The following is a 20,797-nucleotide window of genomic DNA, read 5'->3' on the forward strand; positions in this document are numbered from 1 at the left end:
GTTTCAAAAGGGCAGCGCAAGCTGGAGCCCGGGGTCAGCTGGGGACTCCAGCTGATCCCGGCTCCATGCAGTGCTGCCCCTTTAAGGCGCCAGAATGGCCCTTCAAATTGGCAGCACAAGTGGAGCCGGGGATCAGCTAGAATCCCCAGCTGATCCCTGGCTCCGCGTTGCAAAGCCCCTTTGAAGTGCCGCTCTGGCAGTTCAAAGGGGCTCTGCAACAGCGGAACCGGGGATCAGTTGCGGACTCCAGGTGATCCCCTGCTCTGCTGGTGCTGCTCCTTTGAAGTACTGGAGAGGCACTTGAGGCAGCGCAGCATTAATGCCTGTGATTAAAGTGTTAATTTTTTTAACGCATTAATCCTGGACTGTGTTAATCAGGTGTTAATGCAGGTCAATTGAGAGCTCTACTTGGAATAAATAGTTTTTACTGGGCTGTTTTAGGCATCACTTTCCCTTTGTTTTTCAACAGAGAGCAGATTATTTAATCAAATAAACCAACTTTGCAAGCAATACACTTGCTTAAAAAGAAGATGAATTGAAAATGAGAGATCAAAAATATTTATGTTAAAGAGCTCTATTCTAAAGTTCCGCGATTTAATGTTCTGTCTGAAAATAACCAATCTGTGACATAACTGGGGTGCAATCCAGGCTAGTAAGTTTAGTAATCTAAACTAGGGGGTGGGGCTTTTTATACTGCTTTCCTGCTGTAGCCTCTGGTCAGGGCTGGTTGCTGCCTCCAGCATGTAAGTCACTCTCAGCTATTTATTGCTGAGTGCACCTGTAACCTGCCAATCACACCCAAGGTCTGACTGGATTGAATAGGGTGATCCCAACACTCTCCCAGTCCCAAACTTTCCCCCCAGAAATGTACATCTTGCACTTACCTACAAATACACATATTGCCCAGCCCTCTCCTGGACAATGAAAGTTCTCCAAAGTCCGCTATTTTGAGAATAGAAATGATGAGCACAAACCTTATGACCCTGCAAGTAAATGGTAGCTCTTAAAGGGTACCTCTGGCAGAGATGAAGCTGCAATATAATACTCTAACAATCCTGATTTATAACAATTGTATGTATGTGACCTGATCACATGAGGAAAAGTAACTACATTATAGTGGGCTATTAGACTTTCCTGCATGGATGTGTTGGTCTAGAGCAGGGGTGGGAACCTCAGGCTCAGAGGCCGGATGCGGCCCTCAACTTGCCCGGATCTTGCCTGGTCTCAGCATTGGGGAACCCACGCTGGTGCTCCAGCCTCTCTGTCACCCACCTGCAGGGCTGGAGCATACAACAGCTACTAGCCTGGCCCCCCAGGCTCTGGAATAAGAAGGGAACGTGAGGAGTGTCTTTCTCCTTCTCAGTCAGGGGCTTCTCACTTTGCTTCTCACTTGTGCGTGGCCCCCTGATTGATTTTTCTGTGGGTCAGCAGCCTCTGACCCCAAAAATGTTCCCAACTCCTGGTCTAGAGGAAGGAACAAGCAAGTAGGCAACATGCTGGTTAGATAATTACCTCCCTGCACTTTAGGATCAAAGGCAATTACAAGTCAGTGGCCAAGCTATTCCCCATAGAGATGGCTTCCAGGCTTGAGCCCAAGGCTGCACAGCTGTTTTGCAAAGGTTGTATAGAAAAATCACGAGGATGCTAAATGGTTAGAAAGTCTTTCTGGAGAGAGAGGGAGGGGAACTGTGAGAGAGCTATTCCCAAGGAGAATAGAGTCCCATGTATCCTGTGAAAGTCAGGAATAGTGAATGAAATGAGGGAGGAGGGCTCTATATTGGTTTTAGCATTTGTCTTGCTCAGACATGCACACGAGGGTCCAGCCCACACCAGCAGGTTCTGGGAGGTGAGACATCCCTCAGCCAAGCCTAACAAAAGAATGATTCTATTCCAGAAGCAAGTGCATGCTTGAAAGTTGGAGAGGGAAGTGGGCAGTAAAAATTAACAGAATGAATGAATCACTTGTGTGTCCAAAGAATCAAAGCCTCTTTACACAGTGACAGCCCAAGATGCTTGTGTTGTGGTCAGAAAAAAAGAGGGAGGTCACCAGTGAGAGTACCAAAGAGCTTAGTAGTTTGCAAGAGGGAGAATTTGCAGGGCCCAGATAGAACCTCAGCAGCCTGGATTAAGACTTGAAAGGTCAAAGCAAGTTGGTGCTCCTGGGGGAGACACAGAAAGGCAGTTCCATGGTGAACGAGGGACTGGGAGCTGGAGAAGAACAGGCGTAATAATGGCAAAGAAACAGAATGTGACCAGAGGTTGGCCCAGGCCTCTCTCACCAAATGAACACACTAAGGTATAAACCTGTGAAAGCTGAACAATGCAGTAGCCTGCTAGCTCTCTGTAGTAGTTCTGTGGCACCTTCCAGACTAACAAAAATATATAGTATCACGAGCTTTCGTGGGCAACCCCCACTTTATTAGCTGATGAGCTGGAGTCGTCATCTGAAGAGGAGGGTTTTGCCCACAAAAGTTCATGATACTATATATATTTGTTAGTCTCAAAGGTACCACAGGATCACCTCATTGTTTTCAAAGTTACAGACTAACGTGGCTACCCCTGTGAGACTTTTTATATGTAAATAGTTCATGAATGAGGGCTTTCTCACTGGGTTTATTTAAAAAAAAAAAAAAAAAAAGAAGAGATTCCCAAAAGGGTTAGCTGGGAAAACTGAACTGTATTATTGGGCTCGGACTCTGCCACACCGAACAAGCACTTTGATTTTTTTAAAAGCAAAAGGGACATGCCAGAAGACTGTCATTGTCCTTTTTCCTCTAGCTCTGGCAGGCTGAAATACAGTGTGGGATTTGGGCCTTCACCGCTCTTCTCTTACAAACTCAGTGCTTGAATCCCAGTGATTGACTGTTATTGTGCCAGGCCCTCCTAGCATGACATTTACATGGCACTTTCTAAATGCGATTGATGCTTTCTCTGCTCTGGGCAGCTTATTCTCTGTGCAAGAGCAGGTGCTTTCCAGCCTGTCCTCAGACGCAGTGCAGAGTCCAGGCTAGCTGCCCTGTTGGGGCTTGAGTTATTATGAACACATCAACAAAGTTGAGCTTGAACCTTCTCCCAGGTTTGGCTGCGCCTACATGTCATCTTTCCAGGCTGTTCAGCCCACGCACTAACTCTCCTCTCCATTCCCATCTCCCTTCCATCCAGGTGTGATAATGCCTGTGTCTGCACTTACCATTCCCAGCAGAGTGAACTCCTAGAAGGGCTTACTTCAGATTAACAGGGCAGCTTATTACCGTGCTAGACAAATGCAAGATGAGATTGGAAAGCAGCTCAGGTGATGGAAGACATATGATTTACTGATTGAGTGAAGGTACCAGTGAGAGGCAGAGGTGAAACTAAGGTGCTGTGCCACTCCAGCAAGGGCTGGCGGGGCACTCTGCTGTAGGCACACGTGGTGCGGTTTGCGCTGCGCTCTCCTAGCTGGGCTCCTGGCACTCCTGCTATGGGCTGGCGCTGGTGTCCCCATGCACCCAGCCAGGTGAGGCAGGCTGGCATGAAAGGGACCACTGGAAGGCACACTGGAGGGGAGGTGGATGTGATCCAAACCAGGGTCCTGGGTCGTCTGCACCTGTCCTGCTGCCCCTCTCGCTGGACGCCAGGCAGCGCACATGCAGTCTGTGATTCCCAGCTGCCAGCGGAAGAGAGCATGCCAGGAGTTCTCTCATACCACCACTGGTTTCCCTGCAGCAGTGCCCCCACACAGCTGGCCTCCAGCTCCCTTAGCAGTGCACAAGAACAGTGGGGTGGGCAGGGACCTCTTCACCAGCCAGGTAAAGTAACCCAGGATTGATCAGGGCTGCTTCAGACTTGCCCCCTGCACACACACATTAGTCCCCTGCCCTGAGCCTCCCCACACACCCCCAGCCACTTGCCCTGACTCCTGCACCCCCGTGTTCCCAGCTCCCTGATCTGACTCCTGTGACTTCCAAACACACCCTAGTCCTCAGCCCTCTCCACCCTCCCCAGGGGAAGTTGTGGTAGGACAACACCCGTAAGAAATTCAAGTTGCTTTCACACCTGGTAAGAGGGATTTCTCAAAGGGGTGGGTTTAACCAGGGATTAGAATGGGAATGACAGTGCTTGTGAGGGAAACACATGGGGATTGTTCCACATGTAGAGGAATCAAGATGAAAGGTGCGCAGCTGAGAGAGGGAGAAGTGAGCCAAAAGTACTGGGAAGAATGTAAATAGTGAGAGAAGTACTGGGGGCAGGAACACTGACCAGGGGACAGGATTATGTGCAGCCTTGCATGTGAGAGGGGAGCTTGAATTTGATGTAGTCAGGGCTAAAAAAAAAAAAAAAAAACACACTGGGTCAAGACGGAGGAAGATGGCTTCTGTTTCATTTCTCTGCAGTTGAGGTAAGCACAAACAAATGCCAGAGAGGTTCAAAATGCTGTCCTAAGATTTAGCCAAATGAAAACCATTTTCTATTCCTATCAGTAACCCTTGAGTCTCTAACACAAAATGATACACAGGGCACAATAGAGGGATCTCTTAATAGGATGTTTATGGTGCTTACTCCTGATGAATGGCTTGTTTTTACAGGCAGGCAGTGTTCAAGAGAAAGGCAAACTCCAGTAATATAAAGGGGGTTGAGAATGCAAACAAATATTACACACCAACCTAAAGATTTTTACAGTCCTAATAACACAGACACACTCTTTGAACTCTTTCGAGAGAAATATTTGCTGTCGATCCATTTAGAGGGACTATTCCGGATTGCCTGTAAATGAGCAGCTTGCTTTTCAAATGCCACAGACATCTGCATGCTATAGAACTGCCATTTGGTATATATCATATGATAGAAAGCATCCCAGAGCTTTAAAAAAATTGCATGCTAGAGTCATGAATCAAATTCAGTCATGTGACTAAGGGGAGGTGCTGAGCTGGCTTCTAGCCAGTGGCAGAAGCTGATGGGTGGAACAAACAGGGCATGAAAAGACTAATAGGACTAACGGATCTTAGAATTGTGGTACCCTTATTTGGATCTTCAGGAATGTAGGCTTTAGCAATTCTGCAGCTCTACCAGCCTTTGCCTCACACTGGAACTGTTTCTGACAAAGTAGTATCCTGCTGCTTTGTGGTAGGAAGGATAGAAAAAGAACATGGCCTGCATTTTGAAGGTAAATCTCTATCTGTTGCTTGAATGCATTGTTAAAAGGAGCCCCTTGCTGCTCTGAAGCACGGATCCAATGTGGTCCTATTGCATCTTAATCTTAGCTGTCTCTTTGGGTATTGTTTTGTTTGGCAAATAGATCCGGAGCGATTCTGAAATGCACAGCTGTGTTCTGCTTCCCTGCTCTGCCATTCTTTTCCTTGCTTCCTGCATTGTCAGAACTGCAGGCTATCAGCTAGTGGAAAAGGGACTGTGCAGAATAATAGGAAGGCAGGAAGCGGGTGCAGGGCTCTGTCTTGTCTTTAGTTAACTTGGTGTGAGCTGAAATCCTTCAGGAGCTATAGCATTAGGGAAACAGACTTACAATACAAAGGACAATAAAACAGGAAAGTGGTTTTCTTTCCTCAACAAACAACACTGCCTGCTTTAAAGAGGTTTCAGGGTTACAAAAGCTGCACCAAGTTGCTCCTTAACACACTCCCCTTCTGAATTTACATAAGAGCCATATGGTACTACATTTTAGAGTCAATTGTGTGGGTCGCTATTTTAAGGATTTTTCCCTTTTATGCCAACAAATATGAACAGAAACATATCTTGCACTAACATCTTTCTGTCAGACACCTTCTTCCCAGCTGCTTTATTTTCTAAGAGAAAAGTATTCCCAAACAACATATTTTACATGTGGTAGCATCACTGTAGCTCTACAGAAGAAATGAATCAGAGGAAAGGAGGCAGAAGCGCAAGCTGTTTTAAAAACAATGAATCTTTGTTTCATTACATTATTTTCACCAGTGTCAAGTCACTATCAAAATGTTTTTTATTCTATGGTTTAAAGATAAGTAAGTTGATCTAATTCATCTGCAGTTTGTTTTCATACCTGTATTTTAAACACATGCACGGCACAATTCAACAAAGTGAATAAAACAGCATGCTGACTTATCTATGAATAATCTCTTATTTTCAGTTTCATTAGTCCTCTATCAAGGAATTGCCATTCTAAGCTTTGGGACAGGCTGATGGAGTAGCTTTCTGTAAAATATCTGCAAAGTCGCTGAACTGCAAAGCTTGGCAATATTTTCTGAATAATAGCTATCCTTGTTTCACCAAGAACTACATTCTGATGATTTTGTTTATTTTCACTTGAACTTTTAACTTTAAAAACCAAACGAACCCCTGATTTTTTTTCTCTCCTCTCCTTCCCCCCCTCCCCCATATCGCAGAGCCTCTGTAAAATAGTATATACATATGTCTCAGTTTGCTTTCTTGCACGTGTAGCTTGTTTCAGTTTTTATCGGTAAATATATTGAAAGCTGCCTCAGGTGCAGAAATCTCACTGAACTATCTTCTGCTTGAAGTGTCCCAGTAATGAACTCCCATGAACGCCAGACAAGTGATTTGATAAATTAAGTGCTGGGACTTGAAATATAAGCTCTTGCAGTTGGGCCTGGGTTCAGAGAGATAGAAGTCTGTATCTACCACCCATCCAAAAATATGATAATAGATGCATATTTTAGATTACTAGCTTCTCTACTTTTTCTTACTACCAGGAAAGTTCTTTTGCAGAAATGAATAAGCAAAACCATTTGCAGGATGAGTCAAACGTCTTTTGCCCTGGGAGGCAGCATTATTTCCCTTCTGCAGAGTTTAGCTGTACACCTCTGAGCTCTGCATGGTCCTTTTTTAGATTGTATGTTATCATGTAATCCTGCTTTTTCAAAATCTTTGGGTTCCATTGGACTCTTATCCTTTGAATCAGTGGGTACCATACAATGGCTAATGCTCTTTGAGACAGCTGGCATAATTCTTAATCTTGTTAAAAGAGCCAGGTGTGGGACGAAAAGTGAAAGAGATATGTGGAGATTAGGATTGCGGTAAAGCAGGCATGACTTTTCCAGCCAGACAAGATACATCAATAATCTAAATGCTCAGACAGATAAACAATTCATTATTCACATCAAAATACAGGTTTTTCATTCAGCCTCCACACCATAAACACTTGCTTTATCCTATGGGTAGGACTTTTGTTTCTTTCAGACCTAGCATAAAAGGAAAGCAGCAGACACCATAAAGGGACTTCAGAAATTTTCTGAAATTCTGAACATGATGATGAAACTCAGGGTATACACCAAACTTGTGAGCTGTACTCAGCTGTGTCCCTTTCCTGAAACTACAAACTTGTTAGCTAGAAACCTGTCCTGCTCCCATTTGTACGCAGCCTTTTTGATTTTCATCTTTTAGATCCATTGTAGTCTGTATTCCTGTATGAGTGGAAGATGGAGAACTGCTTGTTCTATGGGGATGGATTTTCAAAGAGAGAGAGACCAGCAGAACTACGTGGACTGGGAGTCAGGATGCCTGTGTGTTTATATTAGCTGTGCTACGGATTGTGACTTTAAGCAACCAACTTAAGTAACGGTCTGCCTCTGTTAATAGGAAGTCAGGAGTAATACCTGCCTCATAAGGGTGCGGAGGTTTGGTTGCTGTCTGTAGAGTGAGTTGGGGTCCTCTGATCCAAATTACTGTGTAAGCACAAAGGACAGTGGTGACTATTAAAAACTGGCCAGTTTCATACACATTAAAAACAACCTGTCCTCCCCTTTTACTATCTGTATTATAGGAAATACTTTGATAACCTCAATATTTGTAGCATGCAAAGTGGAAATACTTACCGAGTGGCCACCATTTTGTTACGTCTTTGTCTGTCCCATCACACCAGTCAAGAACTGGTGGGTTGCCTCTGCTGCGGGTTTCTGAAACTTTATCTTCAGATCAGTGCTGGGACATTCTATCTCAGTTGAAAGGGAAACACTAGCTCCGTCTAGTGATCTGCCAGAGTCCATAATTACTCAATGGTAAGGCATAGCACAAGGGATGTTTGTTTTGTTAAAACTGCTGGCTGACCCACAGTTCACTCCTCTAGTCCATCATGGACACAACCAGCTTATCTTGTGTTTAATTGCTGGCTCCCACATGTTAAAGCAGTGAACACAGAGTAAGTTGAATGGCTGACATTTAAAAAAGTCTCCTTTTATCACTGGTGAAGTCTGAGAAACCAGAGCATCTGACTCCACTGTTGGTAAATGTTGATTTTTAATGGTGGGGACTGTAACAAATCAAGTCAACAGACACGCACCAATTTCTGTTCACTTTGAGAATAGTCATCCTATGTGTCTACCTTGCACTGGAAAGTGCTGCAAGAATAACTATGCAAATGTCTGCTATAGTCTGTTTATCTTCTGTATTGACATCACCTGTGGAGGATGTTGCATTGTAATATTTTAAAGCAAGTTAAGAAATAACTTAATGTGAACATTACCCTTTAACATGCCTAAGAGTAGGTAGAATTGTTCGGAGGTGATTTTTTTATGGATTATGCCATTCTTCTCCCCACACTGTCTTTTCATTGGCGATATTTTTGTCTTCCTTGCACAATTTTTTTTTTTTTTTTTTTTTTTGCATGGGGCTGATAGGCCCAGCATATCTGGGATATAGCTTTATAACAAATTCTAGCCTATGACCTGCTCTGGCCCTGGACAATGATGCAGCAAGGAGGATCTTCATCAACGATTTACATAATGCATTTACATTTACAAAGTTTGCAGATGATAACCAAGCTAGGAGGGCCTCTGGGTTAAGCATTTATAAAAGTATTTGCATTTTCTGAGGACATCACTTCTTATATTCCACCTTTGCACCATGTAGAAGAGGTATCCTTTCACAAGCTATGCAGGCAGGCTAAGCAGATGCTGAGCTAGGATTACTGGGGTAGACAGCTCTGTCGATGGGAGGGCATCTCCTGCTGACACAGCTCCCACTACTTGAGAAGGGAGAGTACTTGTGCCAATGGGAGCAACTCTCCCAGGTGGCATAGTAGTGTCTTCACTAAGTCCACTACAGAGGTGCTGCTGCAGTGTCTTCAGTGCTTTGCTGGATCAGAGCCATAACTAGGTCCTGCAGCCAAGTTCTTCTGTCACCGCTGCTCCCTCAATCTGTTTGGTTAAACCCCAAGGCTGAATCTCCTCTTCATCTTTGTGCCCCAAATGTTCTCTTACCACGTGCGTAGTGCCGTCTGGGGCCTCGAGAGCCTGTTGTAATGTAAACAATGCTAATATCTGCAGGCAAATGCCAGGTCTGTATTTGGGGTTAAAAGAACAAAGCTGAGCTCAGTTTACTGAACTGCCCAGCTTGGTAGAAGCTTGTTTACGGGGGGGTGGGGGGGGTAGCGGGGTGCGGGGAGAAGGTTGAAGGTCTTCAAAGGAAGTCAGTCCTGATGTCTTTGCCATATGGGTGATATGACACTACCCATCTAACTAGATTGTCCTCCCATGAAACAGACTTAGCAAGGGGCCTGATTGTCCCTTCCATAGTACAGATTCAGCAAGGGTCTCAGTTATTTCCTCCCAAACTTCTTCATTGGCTGAGCGTGGTGCTTGTTTTTACCACCCCATTCCCACTTTGCAGAACAGGCCATGAACTCCAGCTCCTGGGGATCTTGTTGGGCTGTTCATGTAGAAAACCTATGAATCCATATTGATCCTGGGTCCCAGGCATGACACTGGCAGCTGTCTTTGTCAAGGCACGGGATTGGGACTTCCCACAGAACCCGTTCTGTTATGGGAAAGGCCTTACCGCCCATCTTGGCCGTCTCACCACCTGCTTCTTCCTTCAGGTGGTGCTTCAACCCACGGAGAGCACTCTGTGTGTCCTGAGGGAATGGAACATGGCAGGGCTGGTGGCCTCCTTCCATATGAAGGGAGCCCTCTGCACAGAGGATTCTCAGTAACCTCTCTTCCCTCCCATTTAATTTAGTGCACAATTCTCCCCAGCCGTTTGTCCGAAAACCAAGTGTAGCTTGGCAGGCTGCTGTACTTCAGTGGTGGACGAAGCCATTCCCACATAAGGTTACATCTTTTGGGATGTGAAACATGCTACACAAGTGTAAGGGACCAGTACTCTGAGTGTCCAGGAGTTATAGCTGCCATTTTCCACACTTGATGGGGTCAGTAAAGGTATGTCTACATAGCGGCACTATTTTGGGATGTGTCTGGAATGCCGAAATAGCATTTTCCATGTCTTTAAAGCATGCCCATTATTTCAAAATGCAATCAAAATAACAGGTGTGCTATTCTGATGTCCTGGTAAACCTTGTTCTGCAAGGGACTTGTCAGAATAGTGATCTATTTAGAAATTTGGCTCTGTCAACATTTTTTGAAATAGGCTCAAAATAAGGTACATAATTTGTGTAGCTCAAATTGCGTAGCTTATTTTGAGCTAGTGCCACAGCATAGATGCACCCTAAGACTCCTTTTAATTTATACATTTTATTATGAAATGCTGAATGGACAGAAGAAATCATCATGTGAGCAAAATATAGGAGGAATTTGTACCTCTGAGTTATCATGGAAATGTAGGTCTGGAATAATTATAATAATAATAATTAGGAATGGCAACATACAAAAACCTGTAGGGGAACACTTCAGTTTCCCTGGACACACAATTGCAGATCTCAAGGTAGCCATCCTGCAGCAAAAAAACTTCAGGACCAGACTTCAAAGAGAAACTGCTGAGCTACAGTTCATCTTCCAGTTTGACTCAATCAACTCAGGATTAAACAAAGACTGTGAATGGCTCGCTAACTACAAAAGCAAAATGCAGGACAATGTAGCACTTTAAAGACTAACAAGATGGTTTATTAGATGATGAGCTTTCGTGGGCCAGACCCACTTCCTCAGATCAAATAATGGAAGAAAACAGTCACAACCATATATACCAAAGGATACAATTTAAAAAAATGAACACACATGAAAAGGACAAATCACATTACAGAACAGAAGTACAAAAGCAGCTTCTCCCCTCTTGGAATTCACACCTCCAGATCAGCTACTAGAAGTGGGCCCCATCCTCCCTGATTGGATCCACCTTGTCATCTCCAGCCTGATTCTGGCCTGCATATTTATATCTGCCTCTGGAAATTTCCACTACATGCATCTGACGCAGTGGGTCTTTGCCCACGAAAGCTTATGCTCCTACACTTCAGTTAGTCTATAAGGTGCCACAGGACTCCTCGCCGCTAGATCTGGAAGGGATCTAGAGAGGTCACCCAGAGGCTTCCTACTAGTCTGTCACTTATCTCCTCCTGAAGAATTGTATTCTTGATGTATAATACCGCACCTCCTTCCTTCTCTGCCACCCCCCCCCCCGTCATTCCTGAATAAACTACATCCCTCCATACCAACATTCCAGGCATGAGATTTATCCCATCAGACCTCTGTGATGTCAAATAAATAATAATTTATCTTTTGTACGAATATCTTCCAGTTCTTCCTGTTTATTCCCCATACTCCTTGCATTTGTTTATGGTCATTTAAGATGTTGAGCAGACTCTACTACTGATTTTGCTCTTGTTGCTCTTATGACCCTGTTGTGATGGCTCCCTCCCCTCCCCTCATACCCTCCAACCTCCAGCCATTTAGCCCTCTCTTTAGCATAGTAAAGGCAAGTTTATCTGCGGACTTTTTGACCTGCCCACTTTGAAATTAGTGTACAGCCCTCCTCGCTGGGTTGGCAAGTTGGTGTGTGAAGATGTTCTTCCTTCTTCTTTGTCTGGAGGATCCCATCTCTTTGCTGCAGACCTCCTTATCCATGGTCAAGGAAGTCAAAGCCCTCCTGTCAACATTACTCATGTAGCCATGCATTCATCTCCAGGATGCACATCCCTGTCTTCGCCTTACTCTCAACTGAGAGAATGGATGGGAGCAAAACTTCCCTTATTCCCAACTTCTTCACCTTCTCTCCCACAGCATCACTGCTGATCTGCTTTGGGTCATCACTGCTTATGTGGATGAGGAGCATGGGATTGTGGTTAGAAGGACGGATGAGCCTTTGTAACCATTCTTGAATAAGCTAAACTGGTATAAGCTACGTTTACACCAGTAAGCCTACATCTAGAGCCCTGAAAATCTACAGATATCTGTGGCTCACTTTTGTGAATGTGGATACAAAATTTTGTATCTGTGCAGAGCTCTACCCACATCCACCCTATGAGCTGTAATGGCATAACTGTTTTGATAAAATAATTACAGCCCTAATCAAAATAGTTACACCATTGCAAAATCTGTGTGGAGACCAGGTGTATTTATATTCAAAATGTTGATAACTATTTTGCCAGAGCTCACGCTAGCAAAAGCCTCTGGCAAACATGCTTATTTTCAGAGTTCTCCAACTGTCCTAAATGAAAACAAGCTATTGAGTCATCCCTAGGGCTACTCTTAGAGGAGAAAGAGGAAAGTAGAGGCAGAGAGAGAATCCAAGAACAAGCAACGTTCAGGAGGAAACAAAATGGCAGATGAATTTTAATGTTGGGCAAAGTAATGCATATTGGAAAACAGAATCACAGCTATATGTATAAAATGACGGAGATTACATTAGCTGTTGCTACTCAAGAGAGAGATCTTGGAGTCGTTGTGGCTAGTTCTCTGAAAACATCCACTCAATGTGCAGCAGCAGTCCAAACAGAAAACAGAATGTTAGGAATCCTCTTATTGCCTCTATTAAAATGGTACATCTACATCTTGAATTCTGTTTCCAGATGTGGTCACCTCATCTCAAAAAAGTTATATTGGAATTGGAAAAAGTTCATAAAAGGGCAACAGAAATGATTAGGGATATGGAACAGCTGCAATATGAGGAGAGATTAATAAGACTGGGACTTCTCAACTCAGAAAAGAGAAGACTATGGGGAATATGATAAAGTTCTATAAATTCATGACTGGTGTGGAGAAAGTGAATGAAAAAGAGTGTATTTACTCTATCACATACCACAAAATCTAGGGATCACCAAATGAAAGTAATAGGTACCAGGTTTAAAACCAACAAAAGGAAATATTCACACAGTATAGTCAACCTGTGGAACTCCTTGTCAGAGGATGTTGTGAAGGTCAGGATTTTGAATTAAAAAAAGAATTAAAAAACGAGTTAAGTAAATTCATGGAAGCTAGGTCCATCGATGGCTGCTAGCCAGAAAGATCCAGAAAAAGAGTTCAGACATATAAAAATACAGCAACGGGTTTCAGAGAGTTAGTCATGTTAGTCTGTTTCAGCAAAAACAAGTTGATGTCACCTTTAAGACTAACAGTTTTATTAGGACATAAGTTTTTGTGAGTTCCAACTCACTTCCATCTGATGAAATGAGTCACAACTCATGAAAGCTAATGTCCTAATAAGTTGTTAGAAATATAATAATGATCCCAGAACTGAGAGAAATTGAAGAACTACATGGACCAACATCCAGGACCAAAAATCCAGCAGCTATTCCCACTAGCACTGTACACTACATATAAAATAACGAGATTTGTGGCACCAGAACTTCTCGCCTACATTAAACCATGCAAATGAACAATACAAGTGTTTTATATACATGGTGTTAGGGCAGGACAAGAGGGTAAGGAACCTTTCTGGAGCATGAACACATGTGCCTTGGGCATTCAGAGGCAGACTAGCTAGACAGCATATTGCTAACTTAAGTGGAGGGTGGGAGCGAAAGAGAAAGGGGGTTGGGGTTGTCCTCTCTCTCCAGGGTAGCCTGCATTCTGAACCCCTCATCCTCAGTCCCAGAGCAATGATTTAAATGAAGCATGGACATTTTCATTTTCTTTTCCATAAAATAAAATCGAGTGAAGGATCTGAGCAATGCCGGGTACATCTTCTAGTACTAATACAATGGATTGGTTAGGCGTATGATTTTTAAATAATAGAATTATACTGTAAGCTCTAGCTTGGATGCATTCTACTGGCACAGAGATGTCATTTTCTAGTATAGCTTATTTCATTTCCTGGGCAAGAATGAACTCTCTCACTAAGCACTTTTAGTGTAAGTGCAACCACAATAAAGGTGTTTTGACACTAACTAAACCAGAATAGTTAAAACAGCAAAACTTCCTAATGTAGACAAGCCTGAGAACAAGCCCTGCAGAGAGGCAAAGCTTATGAGTTTAAGGTGCAACACATAGGACACAAATGCACCCATTTTCATAGTTACACGCATCACAAAAATGTAATAGTTATTATCAAAATACTCCCAGGTGTCAATTATAATGGCCCATTAATACATGCCTTGAGTGGTTCACAATGCTACTAAAATGTGTATTAATGAGCCACTAAAACACACCCTGTCATTTTTTGATGCTATATTATTCCATCATTTTGGTAATAAAATGCTCTTAAATCTGAATATACTATCAAGATGGAAGGAGATAAAACCACTGGTAAGGAAAAGGTTGAGAAATGCCAAGAAACTAACATAAAGTTTGGTGTTTAAATCTTAATATGAAACCAATCACAGGGGAATGGAATCTCATCTCAAGACTGGCTGAGCAGGACAGTCCTTTACTATAAGCCTGCCAGGCTTCCTATACTGAAAGATATGAAAGAGAATTTTAGAGTGGACAAGATGCAAGACCCCCATTCCTACACTGTATCAACATGCAGGGAAGGTAGCATTCAAAGAAGAAAGGGGGAGTATAAATATTTCACTCTGAATCTCTTCTTCACAAATTGCTGTGCCCATGAAGTAAACAACTTTTTCTGTTTACTTCCAGCTGCTTTTTGAGGAAAGTCTCCTAGTCTACTCCTTGATTTTTGTTGAATACACTAGGGTTCTGCCACCCATTGTTAACACAATGAAAAATGTGTCTTTCAGAAGGAGCCATCTACTTTGTTTTATTATTAGTGAGGTAACAAAGCAACCCCCCAAAAGAACCATGTGCCTCAGCCAAAACTTAGAATATAAAAATGGTCATACTGGGTCAGACCAAAGATCCATCTATCCCAGTATTCTTTCTTCCAACAGTGGCCAATGCCAGCTGCTCTAGAGAGAATGAGCAGAACAGGAAATCATGAAGTGGTCCATCCCCTGTCACCCATTCCTAGCTTCTGACAAACAGAGGTTACAGGTACCATTCCTACCCAAAGCTTCCTGTTTCTTGATGGCAGACTGTTTCTTGCCTTCGTAATCGATCCCGTACTCTCTCTTGTGAAACTTGAGCTTTGTGGTTGGATCTTTTTTCAACACATGAGAAATATTGATTGTGTCTATAACTCAGATCTTGACGCGATCATCATTAATTCAGACTACTTATATTTATTTATTAGATGGTTTAGCCAAACAAAACTTCTTGCTGCCAGGTTCCTACAGAAAAAGGAAAAATGGGATTGCACAGTAGAGAGACTGTTATTGATCCCTGTCAAATGCAAAAAGATTTTAAAGCTGCTCCTACCTGTCATAGCTGACTGACCTCGAAGATATTTTGTGCCTGGCTGCTTTATTGAAAAATGTTGAAGTAAATCTTTAGATCATTTCACAGTTTGGCCATGAGCATGAGTGGGGGAGCTGGGGCGCTGATATGCCATTCTGTGCAGAAGGCTCTTACCTTAGACCAGTGGTGGGCAAGATGCGGTCCACACACCCTCTGTCTGTCCACCTCTCCTGCACTCAGGCACCAGAGACCTGCTCTTCCTGCTCCTTCTCCTCCCTCCCAGCACTTTTGGAGCACAGCGGATCTGCTGATTCATGCTCCATCCCTGCCCCTCCCCAGCCTCCCAGAGCTTGAATGTCGTGAATTAGCAAATTCGTGGCACTAAAAGTGCTGGGGGGAGGAGGAGGAGGAAGAAGTGCGTGGCTTCAGTGCCCCAGTGCACGAGAGGTGTGTAGGAGAAGGGGGTTGGGATATGTGTGTGCAGGCTACAGGTGGAACCCTCGTGGACTGTGAGCTGCAGGTTGCCCACCCCTGGAAACATGCAGCCCCCTGAGAGGAAGGAGAGCCACTTGTGCAGCCCACTGACTAGCCTTGGTGCAGCCCACTCACTAGCCTTGGTTTCACGAGGCTTACAGGATCTGACGACAAAGGGTTCTGGGGTCGGCAGATCCCTGTCTAGACTACCATGCTGTGCCAAAAATCAAATGATCCGCACAGCGTGGCGGCCATTTTAATGTAAATGAAGCGGCAATTATTTAAATCACCGCTCCATTTCCCTTTGCCAAGTAAACTCATCTACATGGCTCCATCGATGGAGCCATGTAGACTAGACACACCCTCTAGGGGCAATGAAACTGATTTTTGCTAAAGGCCTTCCTTTGCTTGGTGTATCTTGTGTCTGACACGCATGTGATGCTCCTGAAAAGGAAAACTCTGAATATTTTAGCTTTCAGTGTCTGCTAGAGCCAATGTTATATATGATGATGCTTGTGTATTTACAGCAGATGTAATGTGCTTTGCCCCATGAAAGCTGGTGGTGGCTTCATTGTTTATAATGGGAGTGGTGGGATTCAGGGTAACCATTTTGAATGCCAATTGGACGTACTCTTCATGTTTCCCTTTTTACTTCTGATCTTCAATTTTGCAAGTATGTTTGGTACCTAGATATTGACTGACAGTAAGGAAAATCCTATGGTGAAAAGTGAACGGGCTGCTTACTGTGGCAGAAGAAACACTGTAGTATAGACACTGACATAATTGGATAAGCTACCTTGGGTTGACCTAACTGGAGTGTAGACTAAGCCTCAATTCTGGGAAAGGCTTAAAGGCTTTGTCTACATTTAAATGCTTACAGCTCAGTCGTGACAGGACTTTAATCTGAAGGTGTGGCCACATCACGAGAGCTGGGAGACAGCTCTCCTAGCACTCCGTGTAAACCACCTTCAGGAGGGGAGTAGTTAACAGCACTGGAAGCCACACTTTACAGCTCTGTAACTTGCTGGGCTTGAGGGTGGGTGTGTTTTTCCACTCGCCTGAGCCAGAACGTTACAGCGCTGTCAAGTGCCAGTGTTTAGCCTTTAAGTGTCACAGCCAAATAAAAGTTCCACAGATAGTTTAGCATAAGTAATTAGCACACATTTGGAGGAACCTTCCAATCTGTGAATACAGGCAGTCCCCGGGTTACGTACAAGATAGGGACTGTAGGTTTGTTCTTAAGTTGAATCTGTATGTAAGTCGGAACTGGCGTCCAGATTCAGCCGCTGCTGAAACTGACCAGCGGCTGACTACAGGAAGCCCAAGGCAGAGTTGCTCTGCCCCGGGCTTCCTGGAATCAGCCGCTGATCAGTTTCAACAGGCTGAATCTGGACGCCAGTTCTTACATACAGATTCAACTTAAGAACCTCAGGCGTCCCCAAGTCAGCTGCTGCTGAAACTGATCAGCAGCTGATTCCAGGAAGCCCGGGGCAGAGCAACTCTGCCTCGGGCTTCCTGTAGTCAGAGCTGGTCAGTTTCAGCAGCGGCTGACTTGGGGACGCCTGGGGCAGAGCAGCTGGGGTGCTGCCGGTTGGTCCCGTAGCGCCGCCCTGGTCAGTTTCAGCAGTGGCTGAATCAGGACGCCTGGGGCAGAGCAGCTGGGGTGCTGCAGGGTTGGTCCAGTAGCGCCCAGAGCGGCGCTACGGGACCAACCGGCAGCACCCCAGCTGCTCTACCGCAGGCATCCGGAGAAAAGCCTGGTCTGCTGGGGGGGTGGGGGGGGCGCAGTAGCTGCGCCCCCCCCCCCAGCAGACTAGGGAGACGCGGGCGGCGGACCGAGACACACCACGGTCCTGCCGCCCGGGTTCTCCGCAGCTTTGCTCCGCGTCTCACTGGTCTGCTGGTCTCCAGCAGACCAGGGAGATGGGGAGCAAAGCCTCGGAGGATGCCGGCAGCGGGACAGCCGCGGCGCATCTGGGCTGTCTCGCTGCCCGCGTGCTCCGCGTCTTTGCTCCGCATCTCACCGGTCTGCTGGACCAGCAGACCAGGGAGATGCGGAGCAAAGCCGCGGAGCACGTGGGCAGTGGGACAGCCTAGACGCACCGCGGCTGTCCCGCTGCTGGCGTCCTCCGAGGCTTTGCTCCCCTTCTCAGACCAGGGAGACGTGGAGCAGCTTTTCTCACCCCGGAGGACGCGGGCGGCGGGACTGCGGCGCATCTGAGTGTCCCGCTGCTCCCGTCCTCCTGGGTGAGAAAAACCCCGTTTGTAACTGCGGATCCGACATAAGTAGGATCCGCGTAACTCGGGGACTGCCTGTATTGCAAACGAGCATGTTCTAGGAGTTAAGTAGTTTGCAATATTCACATATTGAATGGTCCCTAGAATATGTGCTAGCTGCTTATGCTAAACTGTCTCTAGCTCTTCTGTTTGGCTGGGACAAAGAAGAGAGCCGTGTAAGCACAACAACTCGTCTCACTCATCAACGGAAATTGGTCCAGTAAAGATTTCCTCACCTACCTTGTCTCCACATTGGTTATTGGCATTTTAACATGAAGAGGAGCTATGCTTTGTGCTTCGAGGGGAGATTGATCCAAAAGGACTGGGAAGAACTGTTCTGCTTATGTAGATGTGTCATTGCACTTTCCTTTTCCAAGCTCTGGGCAGTAGGAGTAGCTCAAGGATTGCAAGCTTAATTGATTCTCCATACCCAGGCCTGGGTGCTGTAATGTGACCATTAACTAGACACTAACTAAACATGAAACAGCACTGTGTGTTTCTCTTAATAATGGATACAATAATATAACTACTGGCAACAGCCTTGTTGTCCAGAAGTCGTCATTTAGCACACTATTCTTGAATATAAAATAGAAATGATCCTGGTGTTTAGTGGTTTTTAAAACATTATTTGTAGACTGGGACCCAGAGGGTCCAATTCTGCTCCTCTTACTCATCGAAACAGTCCCATAAACATTCAAGGGATGGCTCATGTGTTTGTAGGGAGTAAGATGTGCCCCAAATGGTTACATACAAATTTAGCATATATGTATGTCTTGTTTTTTTAGTAGTAGCTCTGTCTTGATGCATTTAGTAGGCATCTTTGCCGTGCAATCCACAGGAGAAGGCAGTGAAATATAATAGGAGCTGCTCCTTGTCCACAGTCAAGGAGGAAGTAATTAAGCTTAATGAAAGCTTTGTCTTTGAAATATAATAGATTCAAAGAGCAGCAGCAAAGCAGGTTTAAGTACCATATGGTTTGAAATGCTGTCTTACAAATACATAATTAACACCATATTTTTAAAAATGGCTTGTTGAAACTTTCTCCCGATTCCTGAGCTCCCGTGACAATAAGTACCTCAGCACATCTGTTTGTTTTATGAATTCTTAAACTACCCAAATGCATCCTGGGTACCCTGCATTTCTAGGTTTGCCACTGGTGTCATTTGCATTTCCTGATTTATTACACACTGTTGCCAGAAATGGAAAAAGAAGTGCAATTTCTTTCTTTGGTTTTTCCCAAACATTGGTTTCAAATGTGGGAAGTAGATCAGAGTGCTCTTGCCAGACGTTCCTCCAGCTCTTCTAGAAGAATCACATATCAGAGGGTTCAAATTCAAATTCTGTACCGGTAAATCTTCATGTGTAGCAAATCTGCACTAATTAGTATGAAATAATGAAATCAAATTGCTTTATATTTAACAAATGCTACTTGACATGTGTAAAGAGACATATGTGTGTGTGTACAAGAATATTGGAGTTTTGAGAGCTTTACTCAGTTTTATATCCAGAACTATTAAATTAGCTCTGCTTCTGCAATAAACAGAGTAATATAAAAGACTGAACACAAAATTCACATTAACTTTAATATCATCTTGTGAGTTTTCACTTACCATGTTTCTCCGCAAAAGTGAATGAAACAGAAAAATTTTCAGCATAAATCTGAAAGCTTGTTTACCTGCTCTTTGTGCCTCCCAGCGTTGCAAAATGCCAATGACTAATTCATTTCTGCTTGCACAGCAATGTTAGAAAAGTGTCTCAACTGTTTCTGGCCATACAACCAAAGAACACCGCCAGGAAGGAGCTAGCAGTTGAGCATGTGGCATGTTCTTTTCTTGCAAAGCCGCGGTGAATGAAAGATGGGGACTTGAGAATTTCTACACAGAGGAGAGAAAATGGATCAAATGATTGCCCTTCTGATTTGGCCTGTGAGGAACCAGTGGATGAGGAAGAGGCGAGAGGTCTGACATGGAAGCTGTCAATTGTCTGCCTCAAAGGCAGGGAAATGGGAAAAGCAGATGGCAGATTCTGAAGTAACTGTCATGCCTTTCTACCTGTAACCCACCCTGCTCCTGCACAGAGCTGTCCCTACTCAAATGCCAATTACCCCAAATTTCATGCTTCAGCTCCATCCACTCCCCCGTAGGCTCAGTGCTGGGGTTCCAGCAGCCCCCAGCTGCCACTCCAGGGGCTCTGGTGGCCCCCATTTCCCGGCCATTCCCTCAGGGATCAGCAGTGGTGGATTTAGAGTTAGTGGGACCTTGTGCTCAGCTTCATTTTGGGGCCCCTGCCAAGAAAAATAACATTCATTCTTCCTGTCCCTCCCATTTTTTATTCTTTTTTCTTCCTCCTCCTCTTCCTATATTATAAGTAATTGCTTTGATTGTTTTTATAGTCTAACTTTTATTTTCACAGACCAATTGAAAATTGCTGAGGGTCTTGGTGGACCACTTAATTAATTTTCCAAACTTCGTTTGTACCACTAGTTAACTATTGTAAAGTGCTTTGGACAAGAGCGCTTTATTTAAAAAAAAAAAAAAAAAAAAAGATAATAACCTTTCCTCAGTCCACCTGAATGGAGTTCTTGGAGCACTTTTTTGAGGACTTGTGTTATAGATGAAAGCTTGTATTTGCATGAAGCCATCATGAAAAATGTGTAA

The 20,797-nt window shown here is 44.3% G+C and overlaps 1 protein-coding gene across 3 annotated transcripts in view; it reads left to right on the top strand.

Moving 5' to 3' along the window:
• The first annotated feature begins 4,907 nt into the window (after positions 1-4,907).
• Positions 4,908-20,797, top strand: part of ST6GALNAC3 (ST6 N-acetylgalactosaminide alpha-2,6-sialyltransferase 3) — a 339,199-nt gene continuing 323,309 nt past the window's right edge. For 2 of the 3 annotated variants that reach the window (XR_012905922.2, XM_075936284.2), the window contains exon 1: positions 4,911-5,143. Coding sequence is in view for 2 of the 3 variants with exons in the window: in XM_075936284.2 (XP_075792399.1) it covers positions 5,126-5,143 (18 nt within the window). In the remaining variant the exon portion in view is untranslated. Of the gene's footprint in view, positions 5,144-20,797 lie in introns of all 3 variants that reach the window. The other variant, XM_075936280.2, reaches the window with a different exon arrangement.

This window comes from Pelodiscus sinensis, chromosome 9 (genome assembly GCF_052426305.1).
Source record: "Pelodiscus sinensis isolate ZL-2025 chromosome 9, ASM5242630v1, whole genome shotgun sequence".
Classification (NCBI taxonomy): domain Eukaryota; kingdom Metazoa; phylum Chordata; order Testudines; family Trionychidae; genus Pelodiscus; species Pelodiscus sinensis.